Source organism: Cyclopterus lumpus, chromosome 11 (genome assembly GCF_009769545.1).
Source record: "Cyclopterus lumpus isolate fCycLum1 chromosome 11, fCycLum1.pri, whole genome shotgun sequence".
Classification (NCBI taxonomy): Eukaryota; Metazoa; Chordata; class Actinopteri; order Perciformes; family Cyclopteridae; genus Cyclopterus; species Cyclopterus lumpus.
The window spans coordinates 4,603,856-4,626,796 of record NC_046976.1 but is presented as its reverse complement, the minus strand read 5'-3'; the positions used below and the strand labels follow the sequence as shown (position 1 = coordinate 4,626,796).

The window sequence follows — 22,941 nt, the reverse complement described above, 5'->3', positions numbered from 1 at the left end:
CCAACATGAGTTTGACATTTTGTTTTTTTTTAGTCTGAGGTTGCCTTGAAACCTGGTGCAGAGATTCATTTCCCCCCAGAGGAAGAACCATAATGATTTTGGCAACTTGACATATTCTACTTTGTTTACGTATGCCCAACCATGTTTTTCCAGAACCTAAATAAAAAACGTTACATTGCTTCTGTGTAATCCTAACCAGTCCGGTACATTGGTACCCGCTAAAGCCCTGACTTTCCCCTCAGCTGAACTTTGTGCTTCATGCTCATTAGCCAATGGTAGCATCTCCGGGCCACACATTGACCCTCGTTGGTTTATGGCCCAATCAAAGTGGAAGCAGAGTCAGCAGCCTGGCCGGAGAGCGTCAGTGTGTCTCTTTCTCCGTGTATAACATCCATGAAACCAGGACGTCGTATTGAGATTAAAAGCTCTTTTGCGAGTGAAGGCGAGACAGGGTGAAAAACGCAGCATCCAAGCACATCAGCAACATGTCGTTGACTCACAGGTCAACGACATCAGATCTCAGCGGCAACGACACATACGGAAGAAGGAAAGAAGACAAGAAGACATTACATCATGCAGTGCATTGACACGGGCAGATTGTCGGTCAGGTTGACGAAAAAACGTCTGCGTTCTGTGAACAGGGCCGACGCTGGATTTCAGCCAAAAGCAACAGGATACACAGTTCAAAATGTAGGCCGTGTAGCGGAGTGAGTCAACATGCCCACCCTTCTCACCACGATCAGTGTCAGAGTATAAATGATGATGCACATTTAATCCGCCTGTGCGCTCCCCGTTTCCCTGAGGAGTTAGCAGCACAGACCCCCTGCAGGCATCTCGGCAGAGTACTGTTGTACCCCTCCCCTTCTCCAGATCATCCCCTCAACAACAACATTGCCTGAAAAACGCTTCCAGAGGGTCAACTATTTATAATTGAGATGTGATTTCACAAAGCGCTCGCCATCAGTCAGCGGTGGGTGCTTCGTTCTCGACAGCCATCGCTGAGGTTCCCTTTCTATAAGCGAGGAGGCAGAGAGGCGTCTCACTCTGGTCCCTTTCACTCTCCCCTGCAAGGTGAGCCTTTTACTTGCTTTTCTTTCTCTCTCTCTGGTGTTTACGTGTCTGACATGTTTCGTGCTGCTGTGTTTCTCTATTTTCTCTGACAGTAGTCACAGGTGTTGTCATTTGAGTTGAAGCTTTCAAGGTTCTATTCCTTTATTTAATCAAATGTTTCACAGGAGAAGCCTCAGAACTAAATGCAAACAGAAGATAATCAAATAGAGATATTGAAAATGCGTTAAAAGAAACAAGTGGTGGAATGTAACCATGTAATTCAATCAAGTACTGTACATATTGAGTTACTTGAACTTTACTCAAAGATTTCCATTTCATTCGTCTACTTCCATATCAGGGAAATACTGTACCTTTTTACTCCAATACCTTATTTGACACTACAGTTGCTTTATACGTATCTAAACACATAATATGTTTGTACGATATGATGCAGTACTATTGCAGTATTTAAAGAAGGTTCTAATGTTCCTTAACACTTTTTTTGATACTTTAAGTACATTTAAAGTATCAAAATAATAATAAATCAGGACTTTTTTCTCATGCAATAGAATATGTATGACTTCTGTATTTCTACTTTCTTCCACCACTGAAAGCAGTACACTTATTTACAGCCGTCACAGCTTTCTTATCAGTGCAAGATTTACGGTCTCGAAGTAAATTCTTTGTGTTTTACTTTTGATGCACTGTTTAAATTCGAGGTAAAAGTCACTTGTTCTACTTCAGAGAAATAAATAAGTTTGTAAAGATATCTTACCACTAATTGAAAGACAATCTTCTGGACCTTGCTTGTGCTCCTTTGCTGTCGCTCTATTTTGAATGGTGACACAAAAGGCTCCACTCGTTTCATGTTGCTGCCACGATCCCTTTAATCTGACTGACTCTTATTTCACTCCTCCTCTCAGAGTTGCCCTCTGCCACTTGGAATTCAAACCTCCGGCGAGGCCCCATAAACAGCTCGTAACAGTGAGCAACAGACAAGGAGCCACGGCTGCCTGTCACATTGTGGGCAAAGGAGGGATTTGTCGGTGGGGGGGGGGGGGGGGGGGGGGGGCTGTCCAAGTGTCCAGCACCTGTGCTGCGACTGTTTGCATGTCTTAGCCAAAGGTCAACAAGGAGCGACTTAATCACAGCTTGCCATGCAGGGGTCGTAGGAACTCAAACCAGGTCTTTTGCAGACTGAGGACCAGATGACATGTTATTATTACAGGGAGCGAAAGGCAGACAGGCCGACAGACAGGCAGGCAGAGAGACAGACAGACAGGCAGTGGGTACGTGTTGTAAAACGACTTCAACAATAAAGTTAGTGTTGTGTATTAGAGAGCGGGGGGGGGGGGGGGTTGTTGAGGATTGATTTCCTCATCACTATGTGGGATTAAAGGTTCTCCGAGGGTGAACAGATGGTACGGCACCCAACAAGAACACCTTTAATAGTCAGGGAAGCCAGCGATTACGTTCGTATTCCTAATTAAAACGCCTTACTTTCTATATTTTGATTGAAAACATTTCACCAAAACTTGCCATACATTACTTAGCTTTGAATATACACTGACTCAACAGTCATCCCACAGGAAGAAATGTCTGAAGTGATTGTAACTCTCCAACATCCGCGAGATGAGACAGGCTATTACTTTAGTAACTAACTAAGTGTATTTGTGTTTTGGCCGGGGCCGAGTGGGCCCTGAGTGCTGTCCGGGGTGATAGGAGGCTTTTACTCTGATAAAAATAGTGCTGCAAAACCTCAGAGACCCTACGGACACCAACGCCAAGCGAATAGACAGCTGTGTGTTTGACACATTGCTAAAGCTGGGAAAAGCCACAGGGTCTCTTTTGTTTCAGTAAAGTAATTAACCCAAAAGGAAAAGTCACCGTGAGAGGATCCTGACAATTATTGTCATTTCGCTAATTTATTTACAGGGACAAACCCCATCAATATATTTCTGTAAATGTGTCACTGGTGTTCTAAGAAAAAACACTTCCATCAGAAAACCAATAAGGATGTACTGAAAATCATGAAGCCATAAAGAGTGGCCTCTTACCACATATAAGTATAGATGTGTGCATGGCATGATTAAAGTGGAAGTTCATAATTCTTTGACTACCAGGAACCAAATCTGAAATGTTATCTGGCAACTGCACTTTGTTTGGGAATATTATATTAAAGAGTTTTTGGGAGCACAAATAAAGTCATTAGGACATAATTTTATTTCCAACGAGGTTGATCTGGCTGTTAATGGACTTTTGTCCAGTAGACATTTCTAACTGTATTGTATTCTAGGGGGCTATTGTTTGTGGTACTTGTAGCCTACTTTACTTGAGTACTTCCATGTTATGCTACTTTACACTTCTATTCCACTAGATTTCAGTGGCAAATATTGCACTTTTCCCTGCACTAGATTTATCAGACTACATTAGTTTCGTTGAAGTTTCAGATTAATAATACAAATATAAATCAACTAAATTATAATATATTGTCATAGACTACCTTGCAGTATATAGACTCAGCTCCACCTTCACTGCAATTAAAGTGACAAACACATTAATTCATCAGTAATTATAATCCAGTAATAACATGATTCTGAAACTTTTGATGTTTTAGATATAATGTAATGTAATGTTTTGTAGTTCTGCTTAAGTATTTTTAACGCAGTACTTTTACATGGAGTTTTTGTATAAATATCAGTAGCCTACTTCTTTCACTACTGCTGCATAATCCTAAAGTAGGCCATTTGTGTTTAATCATTTACACAGAGAAGGGAGGAGAACAGGGGGACATTTTAATCCAGCTATGTACCTGTGCGACAGGTGTTACAGCGAGAAGAATACAACGCCAGATATATTACTTCATTAAACCCTCAGAGGAAAGTTGACCCTGCCTTTCCCCCATAGCTTCGCCTCCCGGACATCAACACTTCGCGACACACGAAATCTCGCGCGATTAGAGCGTAGCACAGACAGCCCCGTGAGCTAACTGTGTCTCTCGGTCGTCGTAGCTCGATGCCGTCAAATACGTACATTTAGCACAGTTGTAAAACACACAGAGGCATCCACGGGTTTACGTAATGGCGCCCGTCCCGGCGGTCTGAGCGCCCGTCCTCCTCTAAGGGCGCAGTGCGTCTGTTTTAGTGGCCTGCTCGGTAACGGCCCCGCTGCTAACGCGCTAGGCGGCTAACATCCGCTCCCCCCCCCGTAACGTTTCAGTCGAGCCGAGGAGCGAAACCAGGAAGCACCAGACGAGCTACGGGGAGCGACTCCAACGTTACTTCTGCACACATTTATTCACTCAAAAAGAGCCCGGTCCGGCCTCGTGGGAACTGGAGAGAAGCAGGTAATTTGTAACTTCCTTTCGTAGCTAAGCTGGTAGTCGGGAACGTCGACGGCTTTGCTAATGGTAACGTTGAGCACGTCGTAACGTTGGCCCTTCAGTATCGAGAGCTTCGGCCCGTTTTTATTGGGCTTCAGTATTGATTACAGTGCCGTGTGTCCCCGCTGCTGCACGTTTAGCAACGCTTAAATGCTGTTAAATTACGTTGCACTTCGCCTCACATGGCGACTATTAACGCAGTTAACTAACACTAAGTATTCAACCAACAGGACCGAATTGACCTTTGAACCCGGTGGTTTGTGTTCGTGACATGCGTCACTCCAGTGGTGCAGGAAGGGTTCAGATATTTTAATTTCATTAAAGTAGCAATACTACAGTGTAAGAAATACGCTGTTACAAGTAACGTGACGTTACAAGTCGTGCCTTCATAATCGTCCTCCCAAGTACCAAAAGCATAACAATATACTTAAGTATACTTTTAAGTAAAATCATTAATTGTGCAGAATGGCCCATTTTATAATCATATGTAATTATTGATATATTTATGTATATCACTTAAATAATGCAGCGGGTAGACGAAAGTTTTGAATTTACTACAGGGTGGCGTAATCCATAATGATACATCATCATTCATTCATTGATTTACCTTTTTGTATTAATTATTACAATCCTCAAAGTAGCTAATCACCAATGTTTAGAAGTAAATGTACACAGGCACAATATTAGCTTCCAAAATGTGTAAAGTAGTGGGCTTTGGTAGCACACCGTAGATAATGTGGTGAAAGTCAACTCACTCATGCACCCTGTAATTATCATTCAGGGCGCCATACATAAGGTCCGCAGGGAAGAACAGATTCAGAGATGATGCTATGAGTATAAACTCCTAAAAGACCAAACTGTCATCCATATTGCTGAGGCTATCATAAGGTCCCTCTGTGTTTTTAGGATACTATGTTAGTTTGCACCGCTCTGCATATTAAACTTGCTCGGTGAAACCTGCCGTAGCATTAGTTTGCTTTCCTGGTGCAAGAGGGTTTTTTCCTTTGCATAACATTGGACTAGCTACCCAACAAGCAGGGAGGCTGAGGCATGCAAACCTTATTTATGTTTATTGAACGTTTGAGGTTCAGCAGAAGAGCATTGAGGGTCTTTGGTGGTCAAGACAACACTTGAGTGTCCTGTTTCAGATTTGTGGAGGTCGGGATAACCCCGTATGACCACATAGCAACCCACATAGCAACCTTTGTTTTACACGTAGGAACTGTTGCCCCTTTAAAACATAGGGGGGAAAAGAGCCATTCCACAGCATTCGGTGAAAATAAACACTTATGCATTTAATTGGGTTCTCAAAGACAATCTTGAATAAGATGCAGACGCTTCAGACATTGATTTAACCAATGGAATAGCAGATCGACATCATTAGTACAAGGGACGCTGCCATTTCAGCAGTAAGTCCCGGTTGTAGTAAAAGCAGCACTGCCTGCTCAAGACCAAGGCCGTTACTTTGCAAGAGACTCTGATCTCCATTTTGTAGAAAATGTGAAGAGAAAATCTATTTTGAGGTATATTGGAGCATCTTGCAACATATTCTTTTGTGATTTATAGTTGTCTCATTGCCAGAAACTAGCATATATGCAATTATTAGAACAATATTTAGTTTTATCTGAAGGCTTGGCGCAATGTTGCACATGTGGTTGTTATTTTCGGTCAGTGTTGATTCAGTAGTTTGCTCAGGGTTCAATGTCTCTTAACCGAAGCACTATTTGTCTACTTCGAAATTAGGGCTAGGCGATCAATGAAAAATATCCAGGGTTTGAAACCTTTTGTGTGGTTACAAAGGCCAGATTCAATGTTGTGGTTCATGTACCGCTAATCTCTTAGCCCCAGCAAAGGACAATATATATTTATTTTGAGTATCACACACACTTCTCACCATAGCCTCACTTTAATACATTTAACCACTGAGCCGGTTGTTGGTTGGCGGAAGTGTCGTCCTTCTGTATAGCTGCACTTGTTTTTGACGTCGAGCCAGATCGCACTTCTCTTCAGCAGAAGCCTTCACATCTGGCTCAACCAACAGAGGCTCAACCTGTTTCACATCGCTGCCGGCGATGTGTCCATGTTTACATGCTGCTCCAGCTGTCTGCTCCAGTCTTAAAGAGAACCTGTTGGCCTCTGTGTGTTATCACTGTATTGACTTTGACAGTTCAAGGTCACGTGGGGCTTCAGGGGCTGCTGATGGAAGGCTTTAAAGCAGCTAGGCGCAAGGGGTCTCAGTGATGGGCGGGGGGGGGGACACGGTGTCATGTCCGGTCCTAGCCTGTCAGCAGTTCTAGAAATTAGGCTCGATCAAGATGAGCCAGACCCTTCACGGAATTGATCACTGGTGTTTGCAGCACAATGCGTGGTGGTTAGATTTGTGTCTGACTTGCATAACTAAAGTCGGGATGTGGTCCGCAAACGATAAGTAGCTTACAGATAAAACAGGAAGTGACTGTTTCTGTGACTTCCTGTATGTTCTATGAAGGCTGCTGGAAACCATCCGACTTAAGCACAGCCTTTTGTCACCGCCCCTCTGATGCTGCCTCCCGAATTCGTCCACTTTCCATGCGACTGCCTAATATGTAGCTGTGTAATCCTGATGATTATGGAGGATTAGTTTGTATTCTGTTTTTTTTTTTTTTTTTTAAGAGCATAATTGCTCAACTTTGGTATCTGTTGCATTTTCCTTGTGAACATAAAGTAAAACCAATTAAATGATCCTGTTTTCTTGTTCAGGAAAATAATTATTTGACTGGTCTAAGTGCAAAGATGTCAAAGGCTCCGGATTCCCCAGCACGGTCCCGCTCCAGATCGAGGTCCAAATCCAGATCTTACTCCAGGTCTCACTCTAGGAGCCGCTCCCGATCAAGATCCAGAAAACGTCGCTATAGGTAAATCCAGATTTCTGTTTCTGACATTCACCTACAGCATTACTTTTAAAAGTGGTGAATATTCAGCAGGGTTTGACTCATCTTGAAGTATTTTTCAAACAACATTTTGTCCTGTAATTACAGCTATTATTACTGTTTTGTAATATGACTATGGTAATTAATTAATCAGTAATCATATACCCTTTACTTGGTGAAAGTGGGGGCTGTTCAAACCCTGCTTTGACAAACTATTTTGTCCATATCAATTGATATCACAGGTCTTCTGTAGATTCTTATATGTAGATATATCATAGATTTCTTCATAGATTCTATGATATGTAGATGTGATTTTAGCTCTGTGCTATTAGTCAGAATCAACAACATAAACATCAGCTGTAGTACACTGGTGTACTACTATCTGGCTGTTTTGAAGTACAGTACAAAGCAACAAGGAAATAGACCAGCTCAAGTTTCAGTTGTGTGTTTACTCACCATTTACTATCACAACAGCCATTTTGCTTCAGTGATACAGCACGCCAGGTTTTGACCAACGTGGCACAGAAAGGACACCTTTCTGGTGCTGCTGCATTTATTTACATTTTTTATTTCAAACTGCCCATCATGTGTCTGTATGCCCATACGTGCCGGATACACACTTGATATTGTGTTGATTTTTTGAGTTGAATTCAAATTTCACTAGATTTCCTTATTGCTCTTTTACCAGACTCAATCTAGGGTTGCGCTTAATTTTCATAAATTAGTTTCCTGTGTGAAAGAAAAAACGCAGTTTGCATTAGCTCGTCTCCAGTCATCTATATTTGTGACATTTGTTCCAGTTTTAAGATGTCAATCCAGAAAGCCAATATGATTTATTTTATTTAGTGTTTCAAGGGAGGGAGGTCTTCCCACACTGGCGGCCTTTTTGTTGTTGTTGTTGTCAGTCCACGTTTGTGTTGGGAGCTCAAGGGTTAACGCGCTTTCACAGACGGTTAGGTGTTGGACTGGATGTTTTTCTTTGAAAAGAGCATTGCTACACTGCACGTCAATGATTGTCGAATGGAAAAAGGAGTAGAGAGCGAGTACTCTGGGCCTTGCTGTAGCTCCCTCCCCCTCCACTGCCTCCTCCCTTTGGATTAGAGCAGGTTGCGTCCTGGGAGTACCCTCTGTCTAACACATGAATTAAAGCCACGCGGACCGGTTTGCTTGTGGGACTACGGCGTCTTTTTCCCAGGACTCACTGCTCTCCAATGAAAAGGTACACAGGTTAAATATGTAGCTGGCATGTACTTGTAAACCTAATGGTTTGGTCTGTGGCTTCACGAGCCACTGTGACACGTAACATTGTGACGAGCAACATCATGACGAGCAACATCATGACGAGCAACATCATGACAAGCAACATCACATTGCTCATATCCCTGAATTTGCATGCCACTTTACATTTCTCTAGAATAGGAAGATTGTGCTCGGATGACTTTTATTTGAAACCTTTCACAGGTGAAGCTACAGTTTGATTTTTTTTGTATTTATTTAAATTTGAAGATATGATGTCATATTGATTGTTTGCTCGTCTGTCATCATGTGTTTTGTCCCCTAGTTGAAATCACTGTCGTATTGTTCTCAGTTTAATGTTATTTGTCGTCAGTGTAGCCTATGGCTAAAAGCTGTTTAAGAAATGATTCTTGGCACAGTAGACCTTTGTGTGATATTATGAATGTAATTTAAGTTTCTGTTTACATTTCTATCTCCACGGAATGAATGATGGCAACAACTGTTCTCATTGGAGCTGCCTCCCAGCCATCACTGAGCTTACAGCGCCCCCTGTTGACAGTGGGCAGTATTAGAGCCTGTGTCTCCTGTCGAGGTTGCTCAGTACAGTTTTGGGACCACCAGGGGCCATTGTGTGCACCGCAGGGTCTATATAAAAGGAGGAATTGTTTCTCTGATACTATTTGAACCTCAAATAGATGAGATTCAAATGGTTTAGAGAAGTTATCATATCTACTGGTCAGATAACTGAATTATCAGTCCTATCTTGTAAAGCATAGGTCACTAACTTGGCGGACCGTGGTCCGGGTCCGGACCCAGAAGCCGTCCCATCCGGACCGTCAGCCAAAACAGAAGGTTATGATTTAAAACCTGACAGGGCGCTTTTATTTTTACCCGGCGGCGCAGCTTTTGTCTTTACGGTAGTGGTTTAGAGGATGAGGAAACGCACAGACTGATTGCATGCGAGTTAAGCCATCCCACCTGATACCACTGAGCCAATCAAATCTATGCATCTATGCAGAAAAAGAAAGATAGCGATACATGTAGAAAACAAACGGAGAGAAACGGACGACTGCGCCGGAGAAAGTTGAGAAAAAGTCGAGTGAGACAGCGAAAGGGAGCGAAACATAAGGAACAAATGGCGCTCTCCAAAAAAAGAAAAGTGGACAGCAAAAATAGAGCATTTAATCCGGAATGGACAGACTCATTTCTGTTCATACTTCCCACAGGGAGCACAACACCAATGTTTCTTATGTTCAGAAACCGTGGCACTTATTAAAAGTGCCAACGTGAAACGCCATTATGAGACAAAACATAAAAGTTTTGAACAAACATTCCCACTCAAATCTGAAGTGAGATCACAGAAAATAAGTGGTCTCACAGTTCAATATGACCAGTCCACCAGGATCCTGAGTCACACATTCACGGCCCAACAACGTGCTCATGAGTGTTCCCTCAGAGTTGCTTGGATTTTGGGTCAACACAAAAAGTAATTTACTGATGGAGGACTTGTCAAAGAATGCATGAGTGTCGTCGCTGAAACATTACTTGACGGAAAACCAAAACAAGAGCTTTGTGATAAGATAATACCCATGTCAGCATCGTCTGCCACAAAGAGAAGTGAGATATTAACTCAGGACGTGCTAACCCAGCTAAATGAAGCCATGCAATAGGCACCATGTGTAGGCTTGGCTGGATGAGTCCACTGACATCTGTGACAATGCTCAGCTGTTTGTGTATGTCAGATTAGAAAGCATTCTGTGAAGACCTGTTAGGTGTCACTCCCCTTCAGACCAGTACAAGAGGAGAAGATATCTGCCTGGCCATTAAGGGGATGTTAACGAAGAGAGGAATAGAGCCAAAACAAGTGGTTTTAATGGCCACAGATGGAGCCCCTGCTATGATAGGGAGAGAGAAAGGAGCTGTAGCAAGACTGAAAGAGGACAATCCAGAGCTCATAGTTTACCATTGCATCATTCATCAATCTGTCCTCTGTGCCTCCCTGTCAGATGAGCATGCTGAGGTGATGACTACAATGATGAAAATGATACATTTTCTCAGGGCATCCTCTTCCACCCAGCATCGCATGCTGAGGGAATTCCTCAGAAGTTGATGCCAATGCTGATGATCTTTTGCTGCACAATAATGCGAGATGGCTCAGCAAAGGGAGGGTCTTAGCACGCTTTTGGTCCATCAGGAGGGAAGTAGCATCTTTTTTGGCAGAGCTAAGACATCAGAAGGCAATGCCGTTTTCTCTCTTTTTAGAAAATCAGAAACGGATGGATAATGTGGCCTTTTTGGTTGATATCACTTCACATCTGAATTAACTGAATTTGAGGCTACAGGGCAAGGACAATTCAATTTGTGAACTGATGACAGCTGTCCGCTCCTTTCAAAAGAAACTTGAGTTGTTCAAGGAAGACCTGCAGGGAGACTGTGCACACTTCACGGAGGTTCAGGGAGAGAGAGAGATGTGTCTTCTTTTGTTGACTTCATTGATAAGCTGATTGTAAACTTCAGCAACCTTTCCACAGCTTCAGCTTTGGACAGCAGCTCACCATGTTCATTCAGAACCCATTTATCATCACTGATGTCAGGGGCTTCTCAAAGGAAGTCACGCAGCACTTTAAATGGGTAAATCCTGGGCCTCTCCAGATGCAACTGGTTGATCTCCAAGCAGATGTGTCCCTGAAAGAGCCGTTTCTAAGAACTGACCCGTCCACTTTCTGGCTCCAAATGGTCCCTGAGACAGCTTTCCCAGGTCTGAGGAAAGTTGCCATATACATCTTAACCATGTTTGGCTCCACGTACAACTGCGAGGCAGCTTTCTCCACAATGAATATTATCAAAAATAAATATTGTTCGTGGCTCACCAATGAATACCTCCACATGTGCATGAGAATGGCCCTGACTCTGAAGTTAAGCACTTTATTTGAACATGCACAATTTTCACTTTGTATTTATTTTATTTTAAAATGCAGCACTACTTTTATTTAATGTTCATGAGAGAACATTATACATATCTGCAGTCACACATATGTCCAGTTCTATGTTATGTGATAATAAATATTGTTAACAAGTGTTTTAATCGTACTGAACTCATTTGATTTGAGAGGTATTGATTACATGCAGATGTTGATACAACTACCAGGCTACTTAAATATATATCACACTAAATAGTTAGACATTATGATCTTTTGAACCTTTGCTTCAAGACAATTTCTCTAACTGGACCTCTTTAAATTTGAGTTGAATACCCCTGTTGTAAAGCCTTCGCTTCTTAAATTGCTTAATTTATCTGAGCAGCAGTTAAAATGTTATTATATTTTTATATAATATTCTAATATTTTATTAGACAAAGAGCACCACACAACGAGTTCTCACATTTGAAAAGTTGGAACCAGTGAATTTCTGACTTGATGACAAACAATTAATGAATAATTAAAGTATTTGATGTTAGCATTTTGTCCTATTTTTGGGAGTTTTTGCTAAATAAAGGCTTCAGGATCATTTCAGCTTCATATGGATGCTTAAGTAAGTATTTTAAACACCCATGCTTTTCATGGGAAAATTCTAAAAAGCTAGACAATGCTCGTTCATGTTACGATAGAGCTGTGTTATTAAACACGCTTGGTGGCACAAACAGCCTCCTCCAGGGTGCAGCCCTCGGCACACACTCTGCAGTGAATACAAGATGATTGCAAACACCTGAGCAAGAAGCCAATAATCCCACAGGTGACATGTGCAAAGTATAATCACTGGGTGGCTCTGCACGATGTCGAGAAGAAAGGCCAAAATAATGTAAACAAGACCGAAAAATAGATTTAGCAATATATAATCAATTCCAATAGCACCAGAAAACATGCATCAGAGAAACTACAAAAAACAAGCAACTAAGATCAGTTTCAAGAGCTCCAGGCTACATCTTAAAGGATGACTGCCGTGATTCGTGGGAAGCATCTTAACATGTACATGTATGTATTTAGAATTTCACCATGAAATCGGATTTAGAGGGTTTTTATTGCCAGAGGAGTGCCTTAAACCTTTATTTTTATTTTTATTTTTATTATACAAGTTCTATCAACAATTTTGACTCTGGCAGCTTGAAGGTTCATTCGTGAAGGTGGAGACAGCAGTTTGACACAATTTGATGCTTTCAAACACATCTCTTGGCCTCTCAGTGGATGGAGTTGCTCAGTTGTCCTGTAGATAGTTTTGTTAATAAGGCTCCCCCGGTCTTAGTGGATCAGTCGACTAATCGGCTGTTTTTGTCTGTTCGACTGTCTTTTTACGCTTTTATTCTTCAGCCCATCTCTGGTAAACACAACATTTTAAGTGGTGCTTTTGTGTGATTCTTTGTGGAGAAAGCTTAGTTTTGCAGTTGTGTTGATTTAAATCAACGTTTTGGTCGATAAAATCGTATCGAGCGTTAGATGACGACGGATTTCTTCGGTCGAGGACAGCCCTCGTTGCTATCATACGATCCAAGTATAGAGTGTCGCTCAGTGGTTGTGTATGGAGCACCCCAGTCGATGCCCTGACGCTTGTGGTTTGGTGTTTATAGACGCCTCATGTTGTCGGTCTCTGGTGTTCATTCAGATCTTTGCATTCCCCACAAGAGAAGTATGACTCAGGCCACAGTCTGTTGCTTAAATGTGCGGACTGTGTGGCTCTTGACTTGCATGGTTGGCCACGACACCTGCTTTGCCCTGAATAACATAATCTGCCTGTCTCTCCCTCCTTTCTCGTCCAGCTCCAGGTCTCGGTCCCGCTCTCGCTCTCACTCTCCATCTTACAGAAACTATCCTTCCAGGGACTATCAGAACAACAGAGGAGGGTTCCGAGGCTACAATCGAGGCTACCGGAGGCCCTACCACTACCGTGCCAGAAACCGAGGCTATTACCCACGCAGCCATTACCAGAACAGGGGAGGAGGCGGCGGCTACGGCTATAAGTCCAACTGGCAGGGCGGCGACCGTGGCGGCGACCGTGGCGGTGACCGTGGCGGCGACCGTGGCGGTGACCGTGGTGGCGACCGTGGCGGAGACCGTGGTGGCGACCGTGGCGGAGACCGTGGTGGTGGCGGTGGCGGCGGCTGGCACGATCGCCACCAGGACCACCACGCACACAGCCCCAGGAGGGGCCGCTCCCGCTCCCGCACACCCAAGAAGCGCTCGGGCAGCCGGAGCCGCTCCCACTACTCGGATCGCTCGTCCTCGCGGGGTTCTCGGCACTCCAAGCGCTCCAGCTACTCCTCCAGGTCCTCTTCGCCGCATCATCGCAGCAGCAAGGGCAAGCGTGGCTCCAAGGACGCTAAGGACAAGCCAGAAAGTCAGGGAGAGAAATCCGGTCTGGCAGCAGACGGCAGCGCCATCGAGAAGGCATCTGGAGGTAAATGGATTGACTATGACGCCAGTCCTAAACGAATCAGCCCAGACACTAAGAAAGAGGATGACCCCACGGATTCAGATGGCAAAGGGCCCGGGAGTGTCACTCCTATGTGGAAAACCATCGGCACCGTGACCCCTCCAGCAAAGAGCCCCACGAAGTCCGGACAAACTGCCTCGTTCAGCGGCTTTGGATTCTTCTCAAAGGAAGAAGCCAAATGTGAAGATAAGACTGTGATCTCCGCTGCCTTCAAAAAGTAAGTCTATTCCATTTGTAGTTATTATAGTATAGTAAAATTATGGATGTTATTTTTCCTTCAAACATGTTTAGCCCTTTTTCAAAGAGGAATACAGGTTAAAAAGGAAAACATAAAACTCCACATTTTAAGTGAATGTAGCTGGCTGTTAATGAAGTTCTATGAAATCCCACTTACTTAGGACTGTGGTGGTTACGTGAGTATGATTATTGCAATGTAAGTCCTGGTGATGTTTGCTTTAGGGATGGGCTTTTTTTGTTTTTATTCTTTATTTAGTGTGTAGGTTTAGCTATTGTATTGGATATGCTGTTCGGGGAAGCAGGCTGTGTTGATTTTAAAGTATATTCAGTAACTTGACTGGGGAATTACACTTGGACTGTGAAAATAGGTTTTCTTGTTCTCCCTCCTACGCTGTTGATCTCAGTCTGGAATGGTGTTATTACAGTTGTGTTGCTGGCATCGCAGGAGCTGAAGCTCAGTCTGGTTCTCTGTTTCAGGTTCTTGGCTGAGAACAAAAACAAAAAGCAGGCTGCTGAAAAGGAGAACGGCCGCGATAAGGAGCAGAGCACCTCGGACAGGGAGCTAGAGAAAGGAAGCAAGTCCGGGGACCTTTTCAACATCTCGTCCGCTTCTTTAAGCGACACCAAGGAAGACAAGACCCTGCCTTTCTTTGACGCTGGAGAAGAGGAGTTCCTCAAGTCCCACGGGCTGAAAGAGAGGGACATTGATGAAGACGGGGAGGTCAAACCCACGCTCACCGCTCGGGACATTTTCGGGAAATGGGGGGACGAGCCGAGCTACTCGACGTCCTACCCGTCGATTAAAGCGAAAAGCCGCCGAGATGCCGAAGAGGCAGAGCCCCTCGATCACATGGAGGAGGAGTTCTACCGAGGCCGCAAGCACAAGAAAGAGGAGAAGTCCAAGAAGAAGGAGAAGAAGGATAAGGAGAAGTCCCGAAGGAGTCCGTCCCCTGCTGCGACTTCCAGAGAGAAGGAACGGCCGCTGTTTCCTGGAGCTTTCCCTCGCCGCGAGGATTCACCTGTACGACACCTGTCCGCGTCACGGGACGACTTTGAACACATCGGTTCTGTAGATGAAATGCCCAGGTATTTATAACCCGATCGTGTACTTAACACTACCATATTATCATACTGGCCGGAACATAAGAACGTCTCCTTTTTCACAAAGAGAGGGTCTTTTCCCCCCAACTTTTGTTCATGTAAAGAATTTCAACAGATCCTCGCCCTCGCAGCCGTTTGTCTCATACATGGGAAACATGACACACTCCAATTAAAATAGAGTGCAGAGCTTTTTGATATTTTAACATCTCAGTGTTCAATGTCGCTCACCTCTTCTTCCCCCAGCTCCTCCCTGTCTAAAGAGCGGCTCATACCCCGGGAGCCACCGAATCCCACTAAGAAAGACCCCGAGTTTCGTTCCATTTTCCAGCACGTTCAGTCGTCACAGCTCCGCCGCAGCCCCTCTGAGCTTTTCGCTCAGCACATAGTCTCAATCGTGCACTACATCAAAGGTAAAGTATGATCTGTGCCGACTCTGAGTGACGAGACGACAGAAGTTGATGAGCTCCACCGGACATTTCATTACCTGATTACACGTCACCGCAGCTGGTGCCGCTGTATCTCGGAATAACCGTTTGTCGTTCTTTATTCGCAGCGCAACACTTCCAATCCTCAGACATGACTCTAAGTGAGCGGTTTGCCATGTACCAAAGAAAAGCTGCAGAGGTAGAAATGATGAAGCCACGGAAGAGCCCAGAAATCCACAGGTACCTACATATTATATTATTATATATATATATATATATATATATATATATATATATATATTATTATTATTATTTTATATATATATATATTATTATTTTTAGATATTTTTATACATCTGTTTTTGACATTAGCGTTTTTCCCCTCCCCTCTCAGGAGAATCGATGTTTCCCCCAGTGCTTTTAAGAGGCACTCTCACCTGTTTGAGGATATGGAGGAGACCAGCTACAAGGTGACCCGTCATTTTGAAATTTGACGTATTTGGAACAAGCACATTTTGAGACGACCCAAAGCAGCAGTGTTCAGCTTTGTGCTTTTCTTTCAAAGGATGCATATTTCTAAATCAAAAGAGCCCAATTGTGTTTTGTAAGTGCCAAGCAAGCCCCCCAGCCTATGAGATATGGTTATTGATTGGGTATGTACGAGCCCAAGCAAAGGCTAAAAGGAAGTGAATTAAGATCCTGAGTCCAAGCCTCTCAAGGGATGATTATCTGTGCCTTTACCTTGTAAGTATTTTTCTTGAAAGAAAAAAATCAAGCTACAAAAAAACTGTAAAATTTATATTATTAAGCTACATGCATGCTGCTGGTTTCCACCAATACATTTATAGTTTATTGTGAAAAGCAATTTTTCTTAAAGGAATATTTTGTATTACTCTGTATTTGTCTTAACCACTAGAGGGAACACAATACTTAATACATGTTCACTTTTATTTGTAATGCAGTGATTTTAATTTTGGGAGCCATGTTTACCAAACTGTTTCATAGCATTTCTGAATCAGCATTACGAACAGCTGGTTTCGTGGCTAACAAACACATGTCCCTGCAGGATCCAAGTAAAAAGTTCAAAGGCGACGTGATGGACCTTCGCCTGGATATTGAAAGGCGTAAGAAGTTTGCCGGGAAGGAGTCCAAGCGCGAGGGAGGCAGGAGCCCCGGAGGCTCCCGGGGAGCGAGCAGAGAGAAGTCCTCTGAGAAATCTGGGAAACACCACAAGAAATCCAAGTACGTTGAGTCTGTTATCTCCATCTGTGGCAGAGTCCCATCTTCAAATCAGGCCACAGGGAACACAGGGTTTGAAGGAGCGGTTACTATTGTTGCTATGTTGCCACGTTGGGGGATTTACAGCAACGGAGCATGATAAACAAGTACCTCTTCCTCCTTCTTTTTGTATTCGCCCATGCTCATAATTAAATTTGTAACACCCTTCCACGAGTATGTAGGCTCACAGTCGGCTTTGTTCCCATCTGCTTCTCCAGTGCTTTTCTTAACAAGCCCAAACTGTGTGAAAGGATAACGGTCAGGCGCTGTGATGGGTGACCAATACCCACTTCAAAGTTAAACCCTTCTGGGTGTTTTGGTGCATCACAATGAACAGTAAGGGAAAGGGGAAAAAACTGTAAAAAATCAAATATCTTTTTTAAATTTGTGTTTAGAGAATGGAATGTGCAAAAAAACAGACTTAAGATTAATATGAAGCAGCAGGAAAAGTTCAATTAACTTTAGTAGTCTCCTAATATAAAACATACAGCACTCCAAGTACTGCTGGAGGCTATTTTTGTTCTCTCTTTTCCTTAAAACTTGTGTTGGCTGTTTTCACATTGAAGCTTTCGTGGAATATTGGTAGAGGGGCAAAACAACTTAATGTGAGAAGAGACAGCACATCTTCTTTTTTTTAACAGAAAATTTAAGGAGGTTGCTCTTTCTTTTGTGTGTTGTGTGTGGTGGAATAGGTGAAAACATGAGTCTAACTATAGTAATCACTCTACAAACCTTCCACAACGTGCGCATCGTACCTTCAAATGGTTTTGACCCATTTCGTATTTATTTACGAGACTCGCCACCAACCTTCATGTTCTGTGCTCGCAGGAAGGGTAAGAAGAAGCGGGACCGCTCTCCATCCTCCTCTTCCTCCTCTTCCTCCCCGTCCCCCTATCCTCCGCCATACAGAGGGAAAGAGTTCATGGGAGGAGAGGGGATGGAGCACTCGGAGGAGGGCTATGGCCACATGCGCTATCCCCCGCGCGACTACAGCGGGTCCGGGGACAGGGGCCACTACGAGGGCCACGGCGCGGAGCGTGGCCGAGGCCGTGGATTTGTAAGTTCCTGTCTGCGCCGGCTTCCTGTCTCCTGCTGCATTGGTGTTCTTTTGTCACTGACGTACTGACCTCGCATCTTCTTGCAATCCTTTGTCCTAATGGCGTCACAATAGGCTACGCTTCTGTGCTCTGTTCCTTCCTCCTAATGCTAAGGAACATAATGTGGATGATGATATTGATGACACTCTCTCATACATATTCCATGCACTACCTGATTTTTATTAAGGTAATGTAGCGTAAATCAATGGAACTTCACCTCATCACTAAAACAAATGCCTGATTTCCAGCCGTACGGCTTTTTTATGTGTTCTCATCGTCCCTGGGTCGATTTTTTTAAATATATATTTCTTTACTCTGACTTTGACCAAAAATATAAAATATTAATGATCAGAATAATAAATAATAATACAATATTCGTCCATCTTATTGTAGAACATGTGTTTGGCCCTTGGCTTGCAAGTTTAAATCCACCATGTTGTTTTGATTTCAGTTCCCCAGAGTCAGAGGGAGAGGGTGGAGCAGGGGAAATTATCCAGGCAACAACAACAACAACAACAACAGCAGCAGCAGCAATGGAAACCCTGCTAATGTAAATCCTGCAGTGCGCCCTCCAGAGGAGGAGTGGGACCCTGAATACACTCCCAAGAGCAGGAAGTATTACCTGGTGAGCCTCTGCAGCTACTAATTGATTCAGTGGCATGACAAGGCTCTCAGAACGTGGGCTTCTTTTCCCACAGGAGACATTATGACATGTCAGAGGACAATTCATGTAATAACTAGTAGAACGAATAATGGATACATTTAGTTCAGCTGCGGTTTTGGAGTTGAGTTCTGGGGGGCGGTTTAGTATTCCTGCTGTGTAAAGGACTTCTGGCTGTACCTTTAACGTTTGCCCGTGTCTCCTTCCAGCACGATGACCGCGACGGCGAGAAAACATGGGTGGACAGCCGCGGAAGAGGCCGGGGTTCCTTTCCGCCCCGCCGGGGGCGCTTCGTCTACCGCAAGGGGGGCAGCAGCCCGAAGTGGACCCACGACATGTTCCAGGGAGGACAGGAGGCGGAGCTGGGAGATGACGGCGGCGAAGTAGAGCGCAAAGACGCCAAGAGCCCCGGAGACGGCACCGCCCAGAAGCACTAGAGCAGCTACAACGTATTCGGCGTCGAAGCGGTTACGGCGGCGGTGGTGATGGTGATGATGATGATGATGATGATGAAGGGGTCGTTCTTCTATATTTTCCCCTCCAGGTCATGCCGTCATTTATAGTTAAAAAACAAAACAAATGTGTTCAGTGAGTTTGAGCCTCCTCACGGTTTAAGTGAAGAAAGAACGGACTTGGATGAGGAGGAGCACTCTGTTACGTTTTGGATGTGAGGTTGGCTTCATTTCATTTTATGTAAACGGTGAAATTCTTTTTATGTTTCTTTGTTCGCAGTCGGTTGACTCAATTGTATCGTTTTAAGGGAGAAAACACTGAGGCAACAAAGATGAATACTCTTTGAAAATATGACAAAAAAATAAATGCATTTGTGCCTTAGAAATGACATATATGATAATAATAATAATCCATGTGTAATCTGTTAGAGGGTACAGCCCCGGCTACGAGAGGCAGCTGTACCCGTCTCGGTGTCGGGAGGCAGGAGACGGTTTCCACCTTCTTGTTCTTTCGTTCTTTGTTTTTCGGGGCTGTGATCAATCTTTGATGTAACTGCATGAAGCGTTCGATTCATACCTCGCTCCTCTGGGACCAATCGGTAATGAGCTCAGGGCTCACGATCGTCAAATTATCAGACAGGAAAACTAATCTTTTGATGACCCCCCCCAAAACGATCGATATTCGTCACTTATATTAGCCAAGCTTTTTCATGTAGTGCCACTTCACCTGTAATTCTCATTAGGAAGTGATGACATTTTTTACGTGTGTGTGTGTTCCAGTATATTCTCATTGATTGTGGGTGTTTTCAGTTTAAAAGAAGTGTAAATTGTAAAGAATTTGGCACCAAAATCCCCCAGATTCCTGCTTCAGATGAACGTGTAGGGTTTCTGCCTGTGCCATATCAACTTCGGTAAGGGGCAACCTTTTTGTTTTGATTTTTATAGAATGGAGAAAAAAAGAATAGTTATTACAATATGTGTATAGAATTATAAGGCCTAAATTATTGTAATCAACATCTGTGGGGAGGGAAAACATACAAACTGAATATGATTCATTTTTTAAAAAGACAACCGTTGCAGTAAATCCTCTCGCAGAAAACCACCAACAGTTTAAACTCCCGTCAGAAAGAGTGAAGAGAGACAACACGCTTCGTCGACGGCATCGACGGAAGTGTGTTTTTAAGAGGAATTGACGCGGCCTAGTTTTGTGAACCTCGCTGCTGCTTCGTCCCACTCTTGACTGCATGTACTAAACCGAACTGTAGGACCTTTTTGTTTTTGTTCAATCTAAAGCTGAATACTTTTGTACTGTTCTCAAGAGCTTTGGAGTTCTTTGTCTTTTTAATTTTCAATAAATGTTTCTTTGATTCGGGGCAACTCTGCGAGTGATTGTTGAGGTCTCCAACAGAACCCTGTGAGACGGCTCACTGTGTTCAGAGGGTTGTGATTGACCTCCTTGTTGGTCGGGCTCTCACGCTGCAGACTGTGGAAGAAAAATCATCCAATATTATTCTTTACATTCTTAAACTTATCAACCAGTATGTATAAAAGTAGTGGAGCGGTAACTGTTGGCCACAAACTGGGGTTGTACGTTTTAATGAAAGTGGCAAAATACCCATAAAGCATTTTAAAGATGACTGTCATCTTTAAATCTGTCAATTGTATTTTATTCTTTGTCTCTAAAATACCAGCAAGTAGTGAAAAAGAAGCCCACGACAATTTCCCAGGATAACATACACTGTATATTTCTTTGTGAATACTGTTGGGATGTGTGGAAATTGTGCTATTTCTACTTTAAACTTAGGTGGTAAAACCATTTTTAAATGTGTTTTATTTTGTATTTTTTAGCTGTTCTAGAATAGAGGTCCCAGGACCACAAACAAGTGTGAATAAACAATTTGTCCCAGAATGAGCACAAACCATCAGGTCGTGAGTGTCTCGTTTTGTCCGTTTCTAGAGTCGCTTTCTCTTGAATCCTTCAACAATCTCCATTCAGCCACTTGGTGGACACCGGACACGAGTTCCAGCACAGGGAGCCTTTTCATGGACGGGGGGGGGGGTTGGACCTCCTGGGACATCACTCGGGATGCTCGGCTTGGTGATATCTACGTATGGATCTACGGTGTGGCTGAGGTGAATCACTCTTTCATGCCAAAACTAAGCAAACGTGGCTTCAGCAGAGAGCTGCAGTGTTGCAGCTGAAACTGGGAGAAGGGAAGGTACTGGGAGTTGTGGAAAGGGAAACACAGGAAGTGATGGGGTCAGAGACTCAAGCCAATTTAAAGGCTGGGAAAAAGACTGGAGGGTTTCTGTGGGAAATGTGACTTCTCTTGTTGACCCACCGTGAAACTGCTGTGGGAGCAGTTCCACACCATGGGGCTGGGCCTGAGCACTATTCCCATCTGGATTCATTTACATATGAAATCTTGAATAAAGTTGTTTTTTTCTGAAGATAAAAAATGCCCATCACACTTTTTCAGAGCCTAAGATAATGTGTTAAAATTGCTGAAATTATATATTTTATTAGAACTGATATTTATCAAATAAAAGTGCAAACAATCTTGATTCAAGTTTATCATGAAAGACAAAGAAATATGCTAATATTCACATGTGGTGGAACGGCATTGCTTGGAGGCGGACTGGAGCATTAAGTCAACCTTTAAACAGTCAGCAGTTTCCTGTGTTTGTGCTAAGCTAAGCTAGCTAACGTCTTTCAGCTCCAACTACAGAGTTAGCATACAGACGCTAACAATCTTCTCTTAATTATTGCTAAGAAAGCAAACACGCATATAGTTTGATACATCAATAATTACAAATGGACAGTGGCGGCTGGCCAATAGAGGGACACGGGGCCTGGCCCCTCCCACCTTGAGCCACAAAAAAAAAAAAAAAGTATACAACAATTAGAATAATAATATGAATTATATTTATAAATTATACAAATTGTCAATATTTGTGATATGGAATATACCCAGTAATATTTGTAAAATAGGATATCTGCGCAAAATATATGCTTTTCCTGCACTTCCTGCACCTCCTCTCAGTCTGTCTGCATGTCTCAGCTGGGGCCGAATCGTTCTGGCCCAGAAGAGGCGGGTCTAAGAAGCAGTTTAGCCAATTACTGATTAAAGATATAAATGAGTGATACACAATTTAGCCAATCAGCGTCCTAAAATAGATTCAACTTTGGGCCAAAGTCATCTGGCCCAAAAGCTGCAAGTTCTCGTCAGGCGCCTTTTTTTAACGACATGACAATGACCAGAAAGACCCGACCCGGTAAAATCAACGGGGACAGATCCGGTATGGACAGTGACGGCAGTAAGGGACATGACCAACTTGTTGGAAGAATTAATAAAACATGAGGACACCAGGACACACATGATAACTCCTCAAGCAGCCATATTGGACAAAGTGAACCTCACTACCAGCTGGAAGAAGGACACAATGAGGAGGTGGAGAAAAACAGGCTCACTTTAACCCTATAAGGTTCATAGGGGCGTCTTAATATATAAACATGTTCTATTTTATTATATATATGTGATTTATATTATACAATATTTATATTTTATTATTATATATTTATGATATGTATGTTGTATATTTACATTAGATGGTATTTTTTATATCATACTGAATATTATTATATAGAAATGCGTGTTTGATACTTTTTTTTGCATAGAATCATTCTG

General features: G+C 43.2%; 1 protein-coding gene across 2 annotated transcripts; it reads left to right on the top strand.

The window, feature by feature from the left end:
- Positions 1-3,990: 3,990 nt before the first annotated feature.
- On the top strand, positions 3,991-21,174 carry thrap3b (thyroid hormone receptor associated protein 3b). 2 transcript variants are annotated; one of them, XM_034544684.1, is made up of 11 exons: positions 3,991-4,396; positions 7,172-7,326; positions 13,328-14,218; positions 14,716-15,324; positions 15,583-15,749; positions 15,893-16,004; positions 16,159-16,234; positions 16,831-17,006; positions 17,871-18,099; positions 18,591-18,764; positions 19,010-21,174. In XM_034544684.1, exons 2-11 carry the CDS (start codon positions 7,205-7,207, stop codon positions 19,235-19,237), a joined length of 2,784 nt encoding a protein of 927 aa, XP_034400575.1. In that variant the 5' UTR covers positions 3,991-4,396; positions 7,172-7,204; the 3' UTR covers positions 19,238-21,174. The 2 variants fall into 2 exon arrangements, with proteins under 2 accessions (XP_034400575.1, XP_034400576.1); XM_034544685.1 differs by having other exon boundaries at positions 3,992-4,396; positions 13,388-14,218.
- The last annotated feature ends 1,767 nt before the right edge of the window (positions 21,175-22,941 follow it).